Genomic DNA, 12,672 nt, shown 5'->3' with positions numbered 1-12,672 from the left:
CACAACGGTTGGTTTTACTAGCCAAAAGGATACTTGGACATGATGCAAAATTGAGATTTTTTAAATATTCACAAATCAGCCATTCCTCTGCTCTCTGGTGAGTCCTGAAAGGAGAGTACGACTGCGATTGGTTTCAGGATGATTACTACAGCCCAGTGTGGCCTTCTGCCACACTGGAAGGGACCGCGCAGAGAAGTGCCGATATAATGGTCAGAGGTGCGAGAAAATAAACAGTCTGAAGAGCAGTCAGGACCTTGGTTTTACATCTCATCCAAAGGACGGCGCCTGTTAACAGTATAGTGACCCCGTCGCTGTACTGGAGCATTAGGACCCACATGGACCGCAGGGTGACCGCCCCCTGCTGGCCTCACTAACACCTCTTCCAGCAGCAACCTTAGTTTTTCCCAGGAGGTCTCCCATCCAGGTACTGACCAGGCTCACACCTGCTGGGCTTCAGTGGGCTGCCAGCTGGGAGCTGCAGAGTGATATGGCTGCTGGCACAATGTAGCACAGCAGCACAGACTCAGCCCCCTGTCCTTGATCTTAATTCCACAGAGGACTGCAGCATTACTCCCCAAAGGCAGCTGTGAAGCATCAGGGCACTCGAGTGTGACCAAGTGCTTTTCTTCATTTGCCTTCTTCCTTTTTGATAACCTAACTAAAGCAGAGTTTCATTAATTTTCCACATCCTTCTGCTTTAGGAAGGGAGATAAGGGCAGATATTCAGTCAGAGCAACTTGCCAATTTAGAAGCCTTCCGCCACATTGAAAGACTTGTTACGGCGCTCCTCAGACACAAAAGCAACACAGTTTTAAAAAAAAGGGGAAAGGAGCTTGAGCTGGAAAAACCCATTAATAAAGCCTTTCATTCCTGGTAATTCCCCACAACTTTGCTACTACAAGTGAGGCCTACTTTAAGAAACCGGAGTGGTTTAACATTTTCAACATCTCATGAAACGGTTTTAAAATGTAAGAGAATCATGGTATAAACCTTCGTGAATGTACTTTAAAATATATATTACAACAAACAGCTTTGGCATTTTCCCAATAAAAGGTCTTCCGTGATTAATTTCCTTCTCTACTCTAGACTAACTGTAGTAAACATAGTAAACTTGCCCCCACTTGTCTCACTTGTGGAAAATGGGATTTTCTCCTCTTTAACAAACACTGCGCAAAGTGACATGGCTCTGAAGCTGCAGAGGAGCCCTTCCAAATCAAAGCTAAAGAAGCCCATTGCTGGGAGCAGCCATGCAGTTTCTGTTGCCTCGGTGTCTCATTAGTTACGACATGAGACACGGTGTCCTGCTTGAGGACATCCAAAAGCTCCTCATGCAGGACGCGATGAATGTTCCAGCTGTGTTCCAGTACTTCCTGTGACATGTTCACAGGAAGTACTGGAGCGGGGCGGAGCGGTGGCTCTGTGGCTGAGGATCTGCGCCTGTGGCTGGAAGGTTGCCGGTTCAAATCCCGCAGCCGGCAGAGAAATCCTGCTGCCCCTGAGCAAGGCCCTCAACCCCAACTGCTCCAGGGGCGCCGTACAATGTCTGACCCTGCACTCCGACCCCAAGCTTCTCTCTCCCTGTCTGTGTGTCTGTGTCTCATGGCGATCAAGCTGGGGTATGTGAAAAGACTAATTCCTAATGCAAGAAATAGGGCTAATAAAGCGATGTTATGATGTTCTGGTGTCCCCGCAGGCTGGTTCCAGGCTGCAGATGAGCATACTCAACTAAGTGTAGGGCACTTACCAGCCTCTCTCTGAAGACCATCTGCCTGAGCCACTTGAAGTCCAGGGGTTTGAAAGCAGAGAGCACGAAGAGGGAGTCCTTCTCGTAGCGCTCCGGCTTCTGGATGGCCCCCTCGGGGTAGGTGATACGGAGGGTGGTCTTGGAGCCCACGTCCCGCATGTAACCCGCCACGGGGGCCTCGTTCAGCCTGCGAGGAGAGGGCATCGCCATCAGCGCCCGGCGCGTGCCATACTCATCTACCCACCCCCCCCGTCCGTGCAGGCAGAGGAGGGGCTGAATCATCACCCCCCCCCCCCACCGCGCCGCTGGGTCCCGCGCCTCCCCCCCCGCCTCTTCACCAAGATCCGCACGAGGACGCCACCTGACTCGTGGCTGGGCGTCCACCTCACCTCCTCGTGCCCAGCACGCAGGCCCTGGGAAACCCAGCGGAAAACGCTGCTGCGGTTTGCAAAGATGAGACCTGCTTCCAAAACACCAATTAAAAATGGTACTTTCCAGCGATCCAAAAATAACCACTGTTGCAATGTGCTAAAATGTTTTGATCATATTTTCCGCGAGGTGTCAGGTTAAGTAACTTGCCTGTTACAACGGAATCATTTCAGCGCCCAGTGTCTGCAAACGAAACACTGACAAACTTTTTTGGGGTCTGTCGATCTTGGATCTTTCAGACCCCTTCTTGTATATTTTCCAAGGATACTTGGAAACTGTAAATTTTTAGATTGAGCGGGGAAGTAAAATATTTTAAAATAGCACACATAATCAAGTGGATAGCAGGGGGAAAAGCACCAGTAAACATTAAAAGTTCAGATCATAGCAAGAATTGAGTACAAATCAATAATTACAATCTTGCAGTCAAGTCATATGCTAGGAACTTACAGGGAACTTATGAATTATAGGGAAAAAGTCCCTGGCAATAAATGTTATTAAGAAATATTTAGTCACTCCACATGGAGTGAGGTAAACACCTGCTATTTACACAGACAAATCAAACAACAAAGTTCTTGTTTCCATTTCTGTCAGATTATTTTTGCAGCTTTGGTTCATGTAAGATCAGAAAATACAACTAACTTTGCACTAGATAAAGACACACTCAGAAAGCCCAGTCCAGTATGGAGCCCAGCACTGGAGCTGTGGGGTTTCAAGAAAGGGCAACGGCTCGTTTTTCATAGCCTAGTGATGTTAAAAAAAAATCCGACAGTAAAAAAAGGCATCTGTGACGAGGCGGCAAGTCTTTTTAGCGGATGAGTGTGACCATCAGACTTGGACATGAGAAGAGGAGCTGGAGGCATGTACCAACCTAGCAGGATCAAGAACAAGTGCTGTCAGCACCGTCCAGCACAGGGGCCCACAGAGCTGGGGCCGGAATCGAGAAACGAGAAGAGAGCAGGCTGCAGGAGAACAGAGTCACCGTCACCGCTTCACAAATCCGTTTTCATTGCAAACAGCAGGCAGGTCACAGGGAGTTCTTCATGCTTTTTAACAACAGTCGCGGCGCAAAAAAACGTATGTTTCGCCGCAGCATCATTCCCCGCTGGGAAAGGGCAGCGAAATTCACGCAGTTAACCGGTGGGTAAAATCCGTACTTTTCGTATGCTATACGAGAAGAACAATAAAATCAACAAACCCAGATTGGAAAGCTAACAGCGTGTTCGCCGTCTGTGGTCTGAAAGTGTTGAAGAACACGACTGCAGAACAAATTCTGCATCCACAGCAGTTCTCAGAAAGCTGTAGGTCTCTCTGATCGAAGTTGTGCTGTCATCGCCTTACTCTAAAATCACTGTGCTGTTCACACATGGACATCTATTTGGACTTTTGATGATCATTCTGACAGAATCGCTGGCCACAACATGACTTCAGCTCTCAGGAGAATTCTGGTCTCCCATTAAGAGAACAAAGAGATGAATACAACCATGACACATTTCTGAAAGGAAAGGAATAAGCCTTGTCCATCACCAAAGATTACAGTGGTCACTAAGGCAGGCTTTTCAGAGCACATCACATATTGTGGTTAACCATATTGGTCATACTTCTCCAAACCGCTTCCTCTGGAAATCATCTTTTAGCTCCATCGCCGTCAGCGTTTCAGTCATCAGGGTAAAGAATTATCATCACACCCTGCCGCACACTTGCGGTGTCAATCGGTTTTGAACATGATGTTGGGATGCACAGCCTAACATGTCTGTAAAGCCTTCTGTCCCTACATGGAACTGAACAGACAAAAAAAATTTAAAAAAATGATCTCCAAACAAAGCGGGATGCTTTGACAGGAATGATGATATGCACAGAAGATGTCTCCTGTGTTGTTACAAATTAAGCTCCTAGGGATAACGGACATCCTCAGTGCTGTCACACCTCTCAGATCCCTCTTCGTCTACCCTGCATCACGAAGCAGCTGCAGGAGTCTGTTAGTTCCAGTGGTCTCAGGGTTAAGGCTGGGGCGCCCCTGAGATCACGTCCCTTAGACGGGCTGGGGAGATCTATGTCAGAGGGCCGGGGGCATAAAGGAGGTTTTCCCAGAGGAACAGCCCTTCAGTGCACCGGGGGCAAGCCGGTCACACACAATAACATGTGCTTCCAGTTGAGAAGAGCCGCACATGCTTGGATAAGCGTGCCACTCAGCCCACCTGGACAGAGCCCCGCCAGGCTGCCTGTCCAATCGCTTCTTAATCCAAGCATCAGGGGGCACATGCACTCCTCCATCGGTCTCCCCCGGCCATTAAACACTCACGCAGATCAGGGTATTAACTCTTACTGCTACCCTAACAGTTTTAGATCTAGAACCTTTCTTTCAAAGAAGCTGTAATTCAATATGCGACAGTGCATAATTAAGGAGAGTACGTTACAAATTATTCTGTCAAACACTAATTCAGTTACGGCTTTTTGCTTATATAGGGTTTTCTCTGCATCATTAAGGACATAGTTTGTCTTTCTTCTGTCTCACCACAGGTTATTTTTATTCACAATGTCTTTCGGCAGATGGGGTAAAACACCACTTGGGTGAAGAAAGTGTGTGGTCTGGAACGTCTTGATTTCAGGCTTTTGATTTTCTGCGTTACACTGTGAAAATTTGCCTCTGAGCACATTTACTTGTGACTTTCATTAAAGCAGCTCGCAGAACCATTAGTCCAACTACCCCCCGCTTGCAGTTTTTTTTTTTTGAGACTAAACGGCTCTCTCTGTGCTAAACACAAGTACGTGGACGATTAGAAAAGGTTTCAATCCGGACGGCGCCTGGCCCATACGCACCTCACAACGACGTCGTACTCATCGATCCGGGAGCCCAGGGACTTGTTGGCAAGGATCCCTCCGTTCCCAACAATGATGCATCTTTTACAGCTCAAACTGTTAAAGAAGAGGGAAATATAAACAAAGCAATTAGCACATGAAGTATGTACAGGCCACACCACCATAAACCCATTCTACAGAGTCTGTTTAGTTGTCCTTGAACGATATTTTTTACTGCAGAATACAATGTATTAACTGTATCACAAAATGTCTTCATGTTAGCAAAGCAGCATACAGGAGAGGAACTGCTACCATCAAAGCATAAAATAATAAAGGTATTAATAGTAAGCGTTCACTCTCGAGTGAAATCCAGGTTAGAAAGGGCTCAAAAGGCATTGAACGAATACTAATGAAGCAATTATTTTATCCTTCATCTGCATCACCTATCATACAAATGTGACCATCTGATCTGCCACTCGATGTGCAGGTTCCACCAAACGTGGTCTTTTTGTTGACAGACAGGCACTGCCACAATCAGTCGTATAAAATCCCCCTGCAGGTGCTGTGGAGTAATGCACTGCGCCCCAAACAAGCAGAAAGGCTGCGATGTGTATTTACAAGACAAGATTTCAGACACACGGGACACCAATCTTCTGAAAATATCGGGACCAATGAAATAATCCAGAGCGGAAACAAGACAACAATAATGTTACAGCAATAACTAGAGGATGGGAGAGGGAATTTTTTTTTCCCACCAGTGCCACAACCTTTGTATTCAAGCATGAACTGACTGATCCTGTCCCTTAACCTCTTAAGGGACATCACACACACAGAGCTTAAGGGCTTTGAAGCCAGATCTGAACTGGGTGTCTTTGAATTCCTCTTGTCTTCACACATGCAGAGACGATAAAAGCAGCCTTTTTATTCGCCTTGGGTCCGGGTGACTAAGAAATGGAGGGACATAGATCCTGCCCCCCTCCACAGCCCCTGGAGGAGCCCGAGGATGACGACAATGTTCAGCAGGAGGCCGGGGATGTCCGTTCACAGTGAAGTCATCTCACCACTGAATTCCCACATTAATCTCCAAACAAATATGGAAACTGCCTGACAAAGTGAAGATGTTTCCAACAGACTGAGAACAGCAGGTCTGAATGCTTTTTTATACAAAATGAAGGGAGAGAGGGGACCTAGCACTGCACGAAGAAATGTTATCCCAAGGTTAAAGGCCGAAAGGCTGTAAGACTGTTTCTGAGTGAATATTCTTTGACCAGGACAACATGGGAAATAAGGAAACATGCCATGACAGGGCCCTGTGACTTGGCGTCGTAAGACCTCAAATACTCACCCTAAATCATGTCTTTTCCTCATTAGTATCAATATCCTATGTCGCTTGCTGGTCTTATCATGTTGTGCAGCTCTATCATTTTAATGATTAATATAAAAATCCCCCAGGCCTAGAGAAGGTTCACTCCAGTAGCCTATACCAAGGTCAAACGTTTCCCTGACATCACTCTTAGGATGCTACACTCAGGATTCCTTACCAGCTAAACCAGTAAATGTCTTTTCTTTTGCCGTACACAGTTCAGAGAAAAAGGAGGGGTTTCTTCCTAGGGCTGGGGCTCCGGGATAAAATGCTGTGTGTTGCGCCTTTAAGAGTGACATCTCTCGGGAACACCACTTAACCACTAAACTGTGACCTGCAGAATGCTGTAAAGCTAATAAAATGTATAGGACATCAATACTGATAAGGAGAGCTAGGTTAGCGTTACTATATGAAATGTTATGATACAATGATCAATGGCCCTGTTATAGTTTTTCTCAGATTTGAACTTTATAATTTTGAGTAAAAATGGTTGAAAATGTTATCTATTAAAAATGTCGTCCATCACAAAACACCACTTCAGCACAGTACATGATGGAATAAAATACGTAGGTGCTTACTGCCTGCCACAAAAACATCCACTGTAATTCTGCAAGTTGAATCGGTTCGTTTCCAGGAACTGCATTGTAGGTACAGACCTAACACTTAGTGCCACGACTCCACCACCAGCAGACTGTCCACTGTTTTTGTGTTGTGACAAACACCGAGCCAACTGAAAGTAGGCCTGCGGAAATGCATTAACCTTAGGAAGGAAACTCAGCTTTCAGAAGCCAATTCTGACACCATGGATCATGCACTGAACACCAGACTACTTGGCCAAGAAATTAAAAAAATAAAAAACAAAAAAAAACAAGGAGAGACATGAAGGTGTGTGCGAGTGATGGATTCACTGTTGTGGTTTGGAGGTATTTGCTCAGCACGGTTCTGGAATTTCCGGGTTAAGTGCAGTGTGTTTCTTACGATAAACACTTCAGCTTGTCCCCCTGTTTAAGCAATCAAAGACCGCACAGGCGGTAAGACCCGTAAGAGGCTCGACATATTCGAGCCCCTTTTGATGCTGGAGCCCTGAAGTGGGCTCCAAGGGCTCTCTGACTCTCTCTGGGACTTCAGCTGAAAGGCCACTGTGCAGTAAACACCCCTCGCCGAGACGCGTTGGAGATATTATTTCAACAAAGCGGGATGTGACCGACGGTGACTCATTCAGAGGGCGCGAGAGCGTGGAGAGGCAGGAGATGGTCACGCTGCTTCATCTCCGCGGGAATCTTTCTCTGCACAAGTAGCGGGGAATTTTAGATTCGCCACTGCACCCGTACTTAAAACTCAAGAGATGGGGATCAGAGTCGCACCAAATCTGCTCCCCTTCCAAAGATGTGAGAGACCTGCAAAAGGTCTTGCGGGGTATCGAGTGATGAATGACGTCAAGGTCTCGCAAGAGCAGAGAGCGCTATACTGGAAACGACATCAGCTGCCACAGCGTTTCTGCACTGGCTTGTGTCTGGCTTTCCGCCGCTGGGATGAGCATGGACTGTCACCACCTGGAGCTTCTAAGTGCATCCAGTGCCAGTGCAGGGCGCACTTCTTCAACCGAACGGGTCAGCGTTTCCCCCAGCACACCTTCCCTGTCCTTTGCGATCCTGTTTGCGCATCATGTCTGGGTCATTCGTAAAGAAGTCCCTCTCAATCGAAGCAGCCAGGCAGTGAACACAGACTGTGGCAGGGAGGAGGAGAACCGTGCAGTTCTAAAGCGGGGCTCCTGGCCTGGCACCTTGCAAAGGGTTGCTCTTTCCCAGAGGACTTCCCACGGGAGTCGCGCACTCTCACTCAGTGACAGGCGCACCTACCTGTCCAGCTCTGGACCCAGCCCATAATGCTTCGTTGCTGACAAGATAGCGTCGATAATTTTTTCTGTGGAAAGAAGAGAGAAATGAAGATCCTTAAAAGAAACGAACAATGTTACAAATCGCTGGACGCAGATAACCCCTTTCATATTTCAAGAACATCCATCGCTTAGGGTTTCCAGTTGCTTGCCAGGCACAAGACGTCTTTCTGTGAGCTAGTCCTGGGCCCACCGCGAGCAGGAGGAATAAATTCCGCTAAGTGTGCTTCGGAAAGAGTCCATAAAGAAACACTCAGTTAAGAATGGCATTTTTAAACAAGCACATTCTCCAGATAAAGCATGCATTCTCTCGCCCTCTGAGAATTTTGGTTATGTCACTGACTTGCTAGAGCATTCATTTAAGATGCGGTACAGTGGCTACTAGTATATTTTTTACAATTCCGAGGAGTCAAAAGCTTTGGTGTGGGACACTCTGTTCGCCTTCCCTCGACTCTGTTGTTTTTTTAATTTTCTGGTTAATCTCAGAGAAGATCTTGGGTGTATATTATAATGAAAAGGGCCTTTGGTCTTCAGACAAGGTGCTCAAGATGTACTACTTTGTACAACAAAAACCCTCTGCTATCAGTCAGGATGGTGAAAGCCCTGAAACTGGTTGCTCAAAGGTGAACGACTAACATACCGCAGTAATTTTCCAGTATTGTGTAAAAATACAGGATTCTTTTCTAACTTTGCGGGTTATATCCATAAAGCAGTAATCCTGTGTTTTTCATTTTCAAAAAGTCTCAGATAAAACACAGAACAGACAATTTACATGTCCTGTAACATAAAATTAATATGTAACTTATGCATCTTAAGAAATAAAAATACTTGTCAAAAATGCATAAAGGAGTGAACATTCATGTCTCTAGGCTTAAATTACAACCACATTCTGTAGCAGACCTGTGTGCAACGTCCGTCTCAACCAGTGTTAACAAAGTACTATATTATAACACTCATTCATTTCAGCAGGTTTTACTGCAATTAAGAATGAACTAATTTAATACTCAAGATAAAAACCTATTTCATCCATGGCACCAGCTTCTTCAGACAGAAAAAAAATCCAATAAATATAGCAGGAACCAGCTATACATCAATGGAATCAAAACAAATCAATCACTGAATAACACTGGTAGAGATGGTGGCAGAATATACAGTATACAGCATGTAGAGGGAGTGAGAAAAGGGGAAATAGCATCACATAGTACCACAATGCAAATACAAGCTAATTGTACAAATGCAAACAGACTGACTTACTTTAATCAGGCCCGATGGTAATTTGTAAAGAAAGGCTTTCATTCAAGCCAACTGAAGCGTAGAGAAATCAAAGGAGAGAAAACCCAGGCTACTGTTTCTAAGGGTGGGGCACCCCAGTCAGTCCCCAAGAGAGCCCTCCTCTGGAATGAAGCTCCTCAAGGCCTTGGCATGAATTGAAGCTCATTCTTTCGAAACTGCAAGGACTTCACTGCCTGCCTGTCGCAGCTGCATCCCACAGGACCCTAGCCAGAGCCTCCAGGGCATGTGGCTTCCTGTCGCTATACCCAGGCGCAGGGGCTCCGGCTGGTGCTGGCATTGGTGCCAAAACGTGTTCAAGGCTCCGATTTCACAGGCTGCTGCGCACTCTTGATGACATGGCTTCAAGCACCCAGTCCATAATGGGAAAAATTCATTCACTCTTTCGGATGAATGAACAGGCCCTCTCGAAGGGAGTTAAAAAACCCAGCAACGTGTACATTTTTAATTGTCAGAATAAACATTTCACCAGAGCACTGCCTTCGATGCTTTAACGCAACTGCTAAGAGATGTATCCCCCTCCTGCACTGACTGGACGCACACTACAGACAGCCCCATCCATAGGGCCGGGCCCCTGGAACGCCTGCATGATGAAGGTGACTGACGTATCGTTACAAGAAGGTGCTGTGCAGTGTTAAACAGACGGGACAACATTCCACAAGCTGGCTTTGAAAACAAGCTGCTTGAAAAGAGACAAACACCCATCACAGGTGAGCACACTTCAATACTGAAGCAGCTTCAGAACATGTAAAAAAAAAAAAACACGTTTTAACAGTTGCGGTATTTACATTTTCTGAAGTCTATGTACGTGGGGTTAAGGGAAATCACCCATTTTGTCTTTTGAATGGAACTGGCTTTGCTCCCATTCGGTTTCGACATCTTGAATAATTTCTCGAGACGGTTCACAGAGCTTAGTCACTGTTGGTTTACAGCAACGAACCATTTCAAACCCTCTAAAAAGGGAGTTGACAGCACTGATGAACTTTACAAAAAATCCATTAAGCATTTGGAGGTTATTTGAAAGTAGTTGGTCGGGACAATGCATTATGATCACAGCAGGCTATTTACTTAATAGTGATGTACAAGTACTTTCCACAGCTATGCAAAGATGTCTGCTGCTATAGCTGTAGTAGTATTCCAGTTTTCAAACAGCCAACCATAGATGGGGCAGGTAGCATTCCAGTTGCTCAAAACTAGTCCCATTTCATACAAACATAGTGCCTTTCTTGGTACATCATCTCCAGTTAACAACATCTGAGCACAAACCCGACTCTATGGCTGAAAGCAATCCCCATGCTTATAAGAATTTGATGGGCAATCTGTAACGGGAGACAGTAGCAGTCTATGGGAATTCATAAACAAATCAAGGGGGTGGGGACACATTTCCCACAGCTGCTGAATACCTTTTTTTAGGGTATCTTGAATCATTCTGGGAGCCGTGCATGGCCAAATACAGGCATGAGGAATGCAATCCAGTTCTTCTTGATGCCTTCTGTGATGTAGAAGATGAAACTGGATCAGGGGAAAGGGCTGGACTGAGCTGAGCTCCAGCACAGCAGCGAAGCACAAAAGTATTCACCCCCTTCCAATGGCAATCCCCTAGTGTTGAATGACAAATCTATATGCTTTTTTTAAAGTGAGTACTTTTAATCAAAACTTGGAATTTGCAAAATGAACACTTCTACAAGTGAAAGAAGTTAAATGGTGGCAATAACTGTATATTGATTAAGTTTTCACACTCCCAAGTTCAGGTGTGATAGAAGTACATTGGGTGTTTCTTTTATACAGCCTAATCCAACTTTGCCCACTGGGATGGTGCGATTTTCATCCATGCTTCTGGGCAAGCTTTCGCAAGCTCTGTCTTGGTTGGTTGGGGACTGTTTATGGACAACAGCTTCCAAGGCACACCTGCAGGAGAATCAAATCTCACGAGGGACGGCCTTGAAAGTCTCACGCAGATTTCAGCCAGAATACTCGGGCTGGAAACGTTCGCAGAGCAGACGTCACCCATGCGGTTTTCAACAAAAGGGCAGGGAAACTAACGGCCAAGCAGGGCAAACAGAGGGAACACTGGAGGGCGGGAGAAGGAGGCCTGCTGCTGACGTCAAACAGGGGCAACAATCACTCGCCCGGCCTAAAAATAAACTGGGTTTGTCGTTTTTGTTGGGGCTCTTAAACGCTTTGCCAAGAATTTCTTTTCAGCAAGGCCAGATAACACCTTGTCACAGGTCTCGGGTTGGGGAAAAAAAACAACTCGCTGCTCTAACTGTCAGCAGATAAAATAGAAGCCAGGTGGAACATAAACAGCAAAGAGCTCTATTTAAAAATTTCACCCATATAAAGCTGTCACCCCCGGAACGAATAGAAAAGGCCACTATAAACAGCTATGTAATGCACATACCTACATTTTCTCTCTCTTACCTAACTGGATATGATGCAAACAATCTACCAATGTATACTGTGAAGACTGCTGAGCTTCAATCTCTCTGTTGGCTGTCACTGGCCACCCCCCAGCCCACGAAACCTACCCCTGATGCGGTCTTTGAAGCTAGATTTTTAAAGGTCACATTGTGGTCACAAACAAGATTTGTATTAAGTACGTTATTTTTTCCAATAGAAAGCCAACTCTTATTCCCTGCGAGCAGGCTGTAGAACAAAACGCTGAAACGCAAAAACGAATCCGTTTCCAATTTCCTACTCCGAAAAACAATACCCATCATCCTGCATTATCAGTGAGAATCATGTCAAAACATGATCCCAAGGCATCCATTATGGATTCCAGTTGCTGTAGCGTATGGACCAATCTTTTCATAAGTCATATACATCCACACAGCACGGACAAAAAGTAAAAAAATGGTAACGTCACAGTAATGTTGCTATAAGCTACTACTGTATGTTCACAACAATGCGTGACTAAAAAAAAAACCTCAAAATGATCACACCTGGGGTCCATTAATCAGGCACACTCTGAATATTGACTAACTTCTTGGCTCTTCTGAAAATGTTTCAAATGACTACTTCTCCTTTCAAGCAGGAAGACGGAGGCACAGCACAGAACAGCTGGAGCACAGGCATGCCATTAAAGGTGGGATTCCTGGACTCAACAAACAAAGCTAAAGAAGTGCACTGCTTTTTACTGGTAAGCCCTACAAGAAT

General features: G+C 45.6%; 1 protein-coding gene across 7 annotated transcripts in view; it reads right to left on the bottom strand.

Moving 5' to 3' along the window:
- The window catches only part of LOC148651766 (CMP-N-acetylneuraminate-beta-1,4-galactoside alpha-2,3-sialyltransferase-like), a 91,953-nt gene that overhangs the window by 25,770 nt on the left and 53,511 nt on the right, over positions 1–12,672 (bottom strand). For all 7 annotated transcript variants that reach the window (XM_088597874.1, XM_088597876.1, XM_088597875.1 and 4 more), the window contains 3 exons: positions 8,192–8,255; positions 4,991–5,086; positions 1,745–1,931 (listed from right to left, as the gene is read on the bottom strand). In XM_088597874.1, the coding sequence (XP_088454000.1) occupies positions 1,745–1,931; positions 4,991–5,086; positions 8,192–8,255 (347 nt within the window). The remainder of the gene's footprint in view (positions 1–1,744; positions 1,932–4,990; positions 5,087–8,191; positions 8,256–12,672) is intronic.

This window comes from Lepisosteus platostomus, chromosome 11, assembly GCF_059453375.1.
Source record: "Lepisosteus platostomus isolate fLepPlt1 chromosome 11, fLepPlt1.hap1, whole genome shotgun sequence".
NCBI lineage: Eukaryota > Metazoa > Chordata > Actinopteri > Semionotiformes > Lepisosteidae > Lepisosteus > Lepisosteus platostomus.
This window is presented reverse-complemented; position numbering and strand designations above follow the sequence as displayed.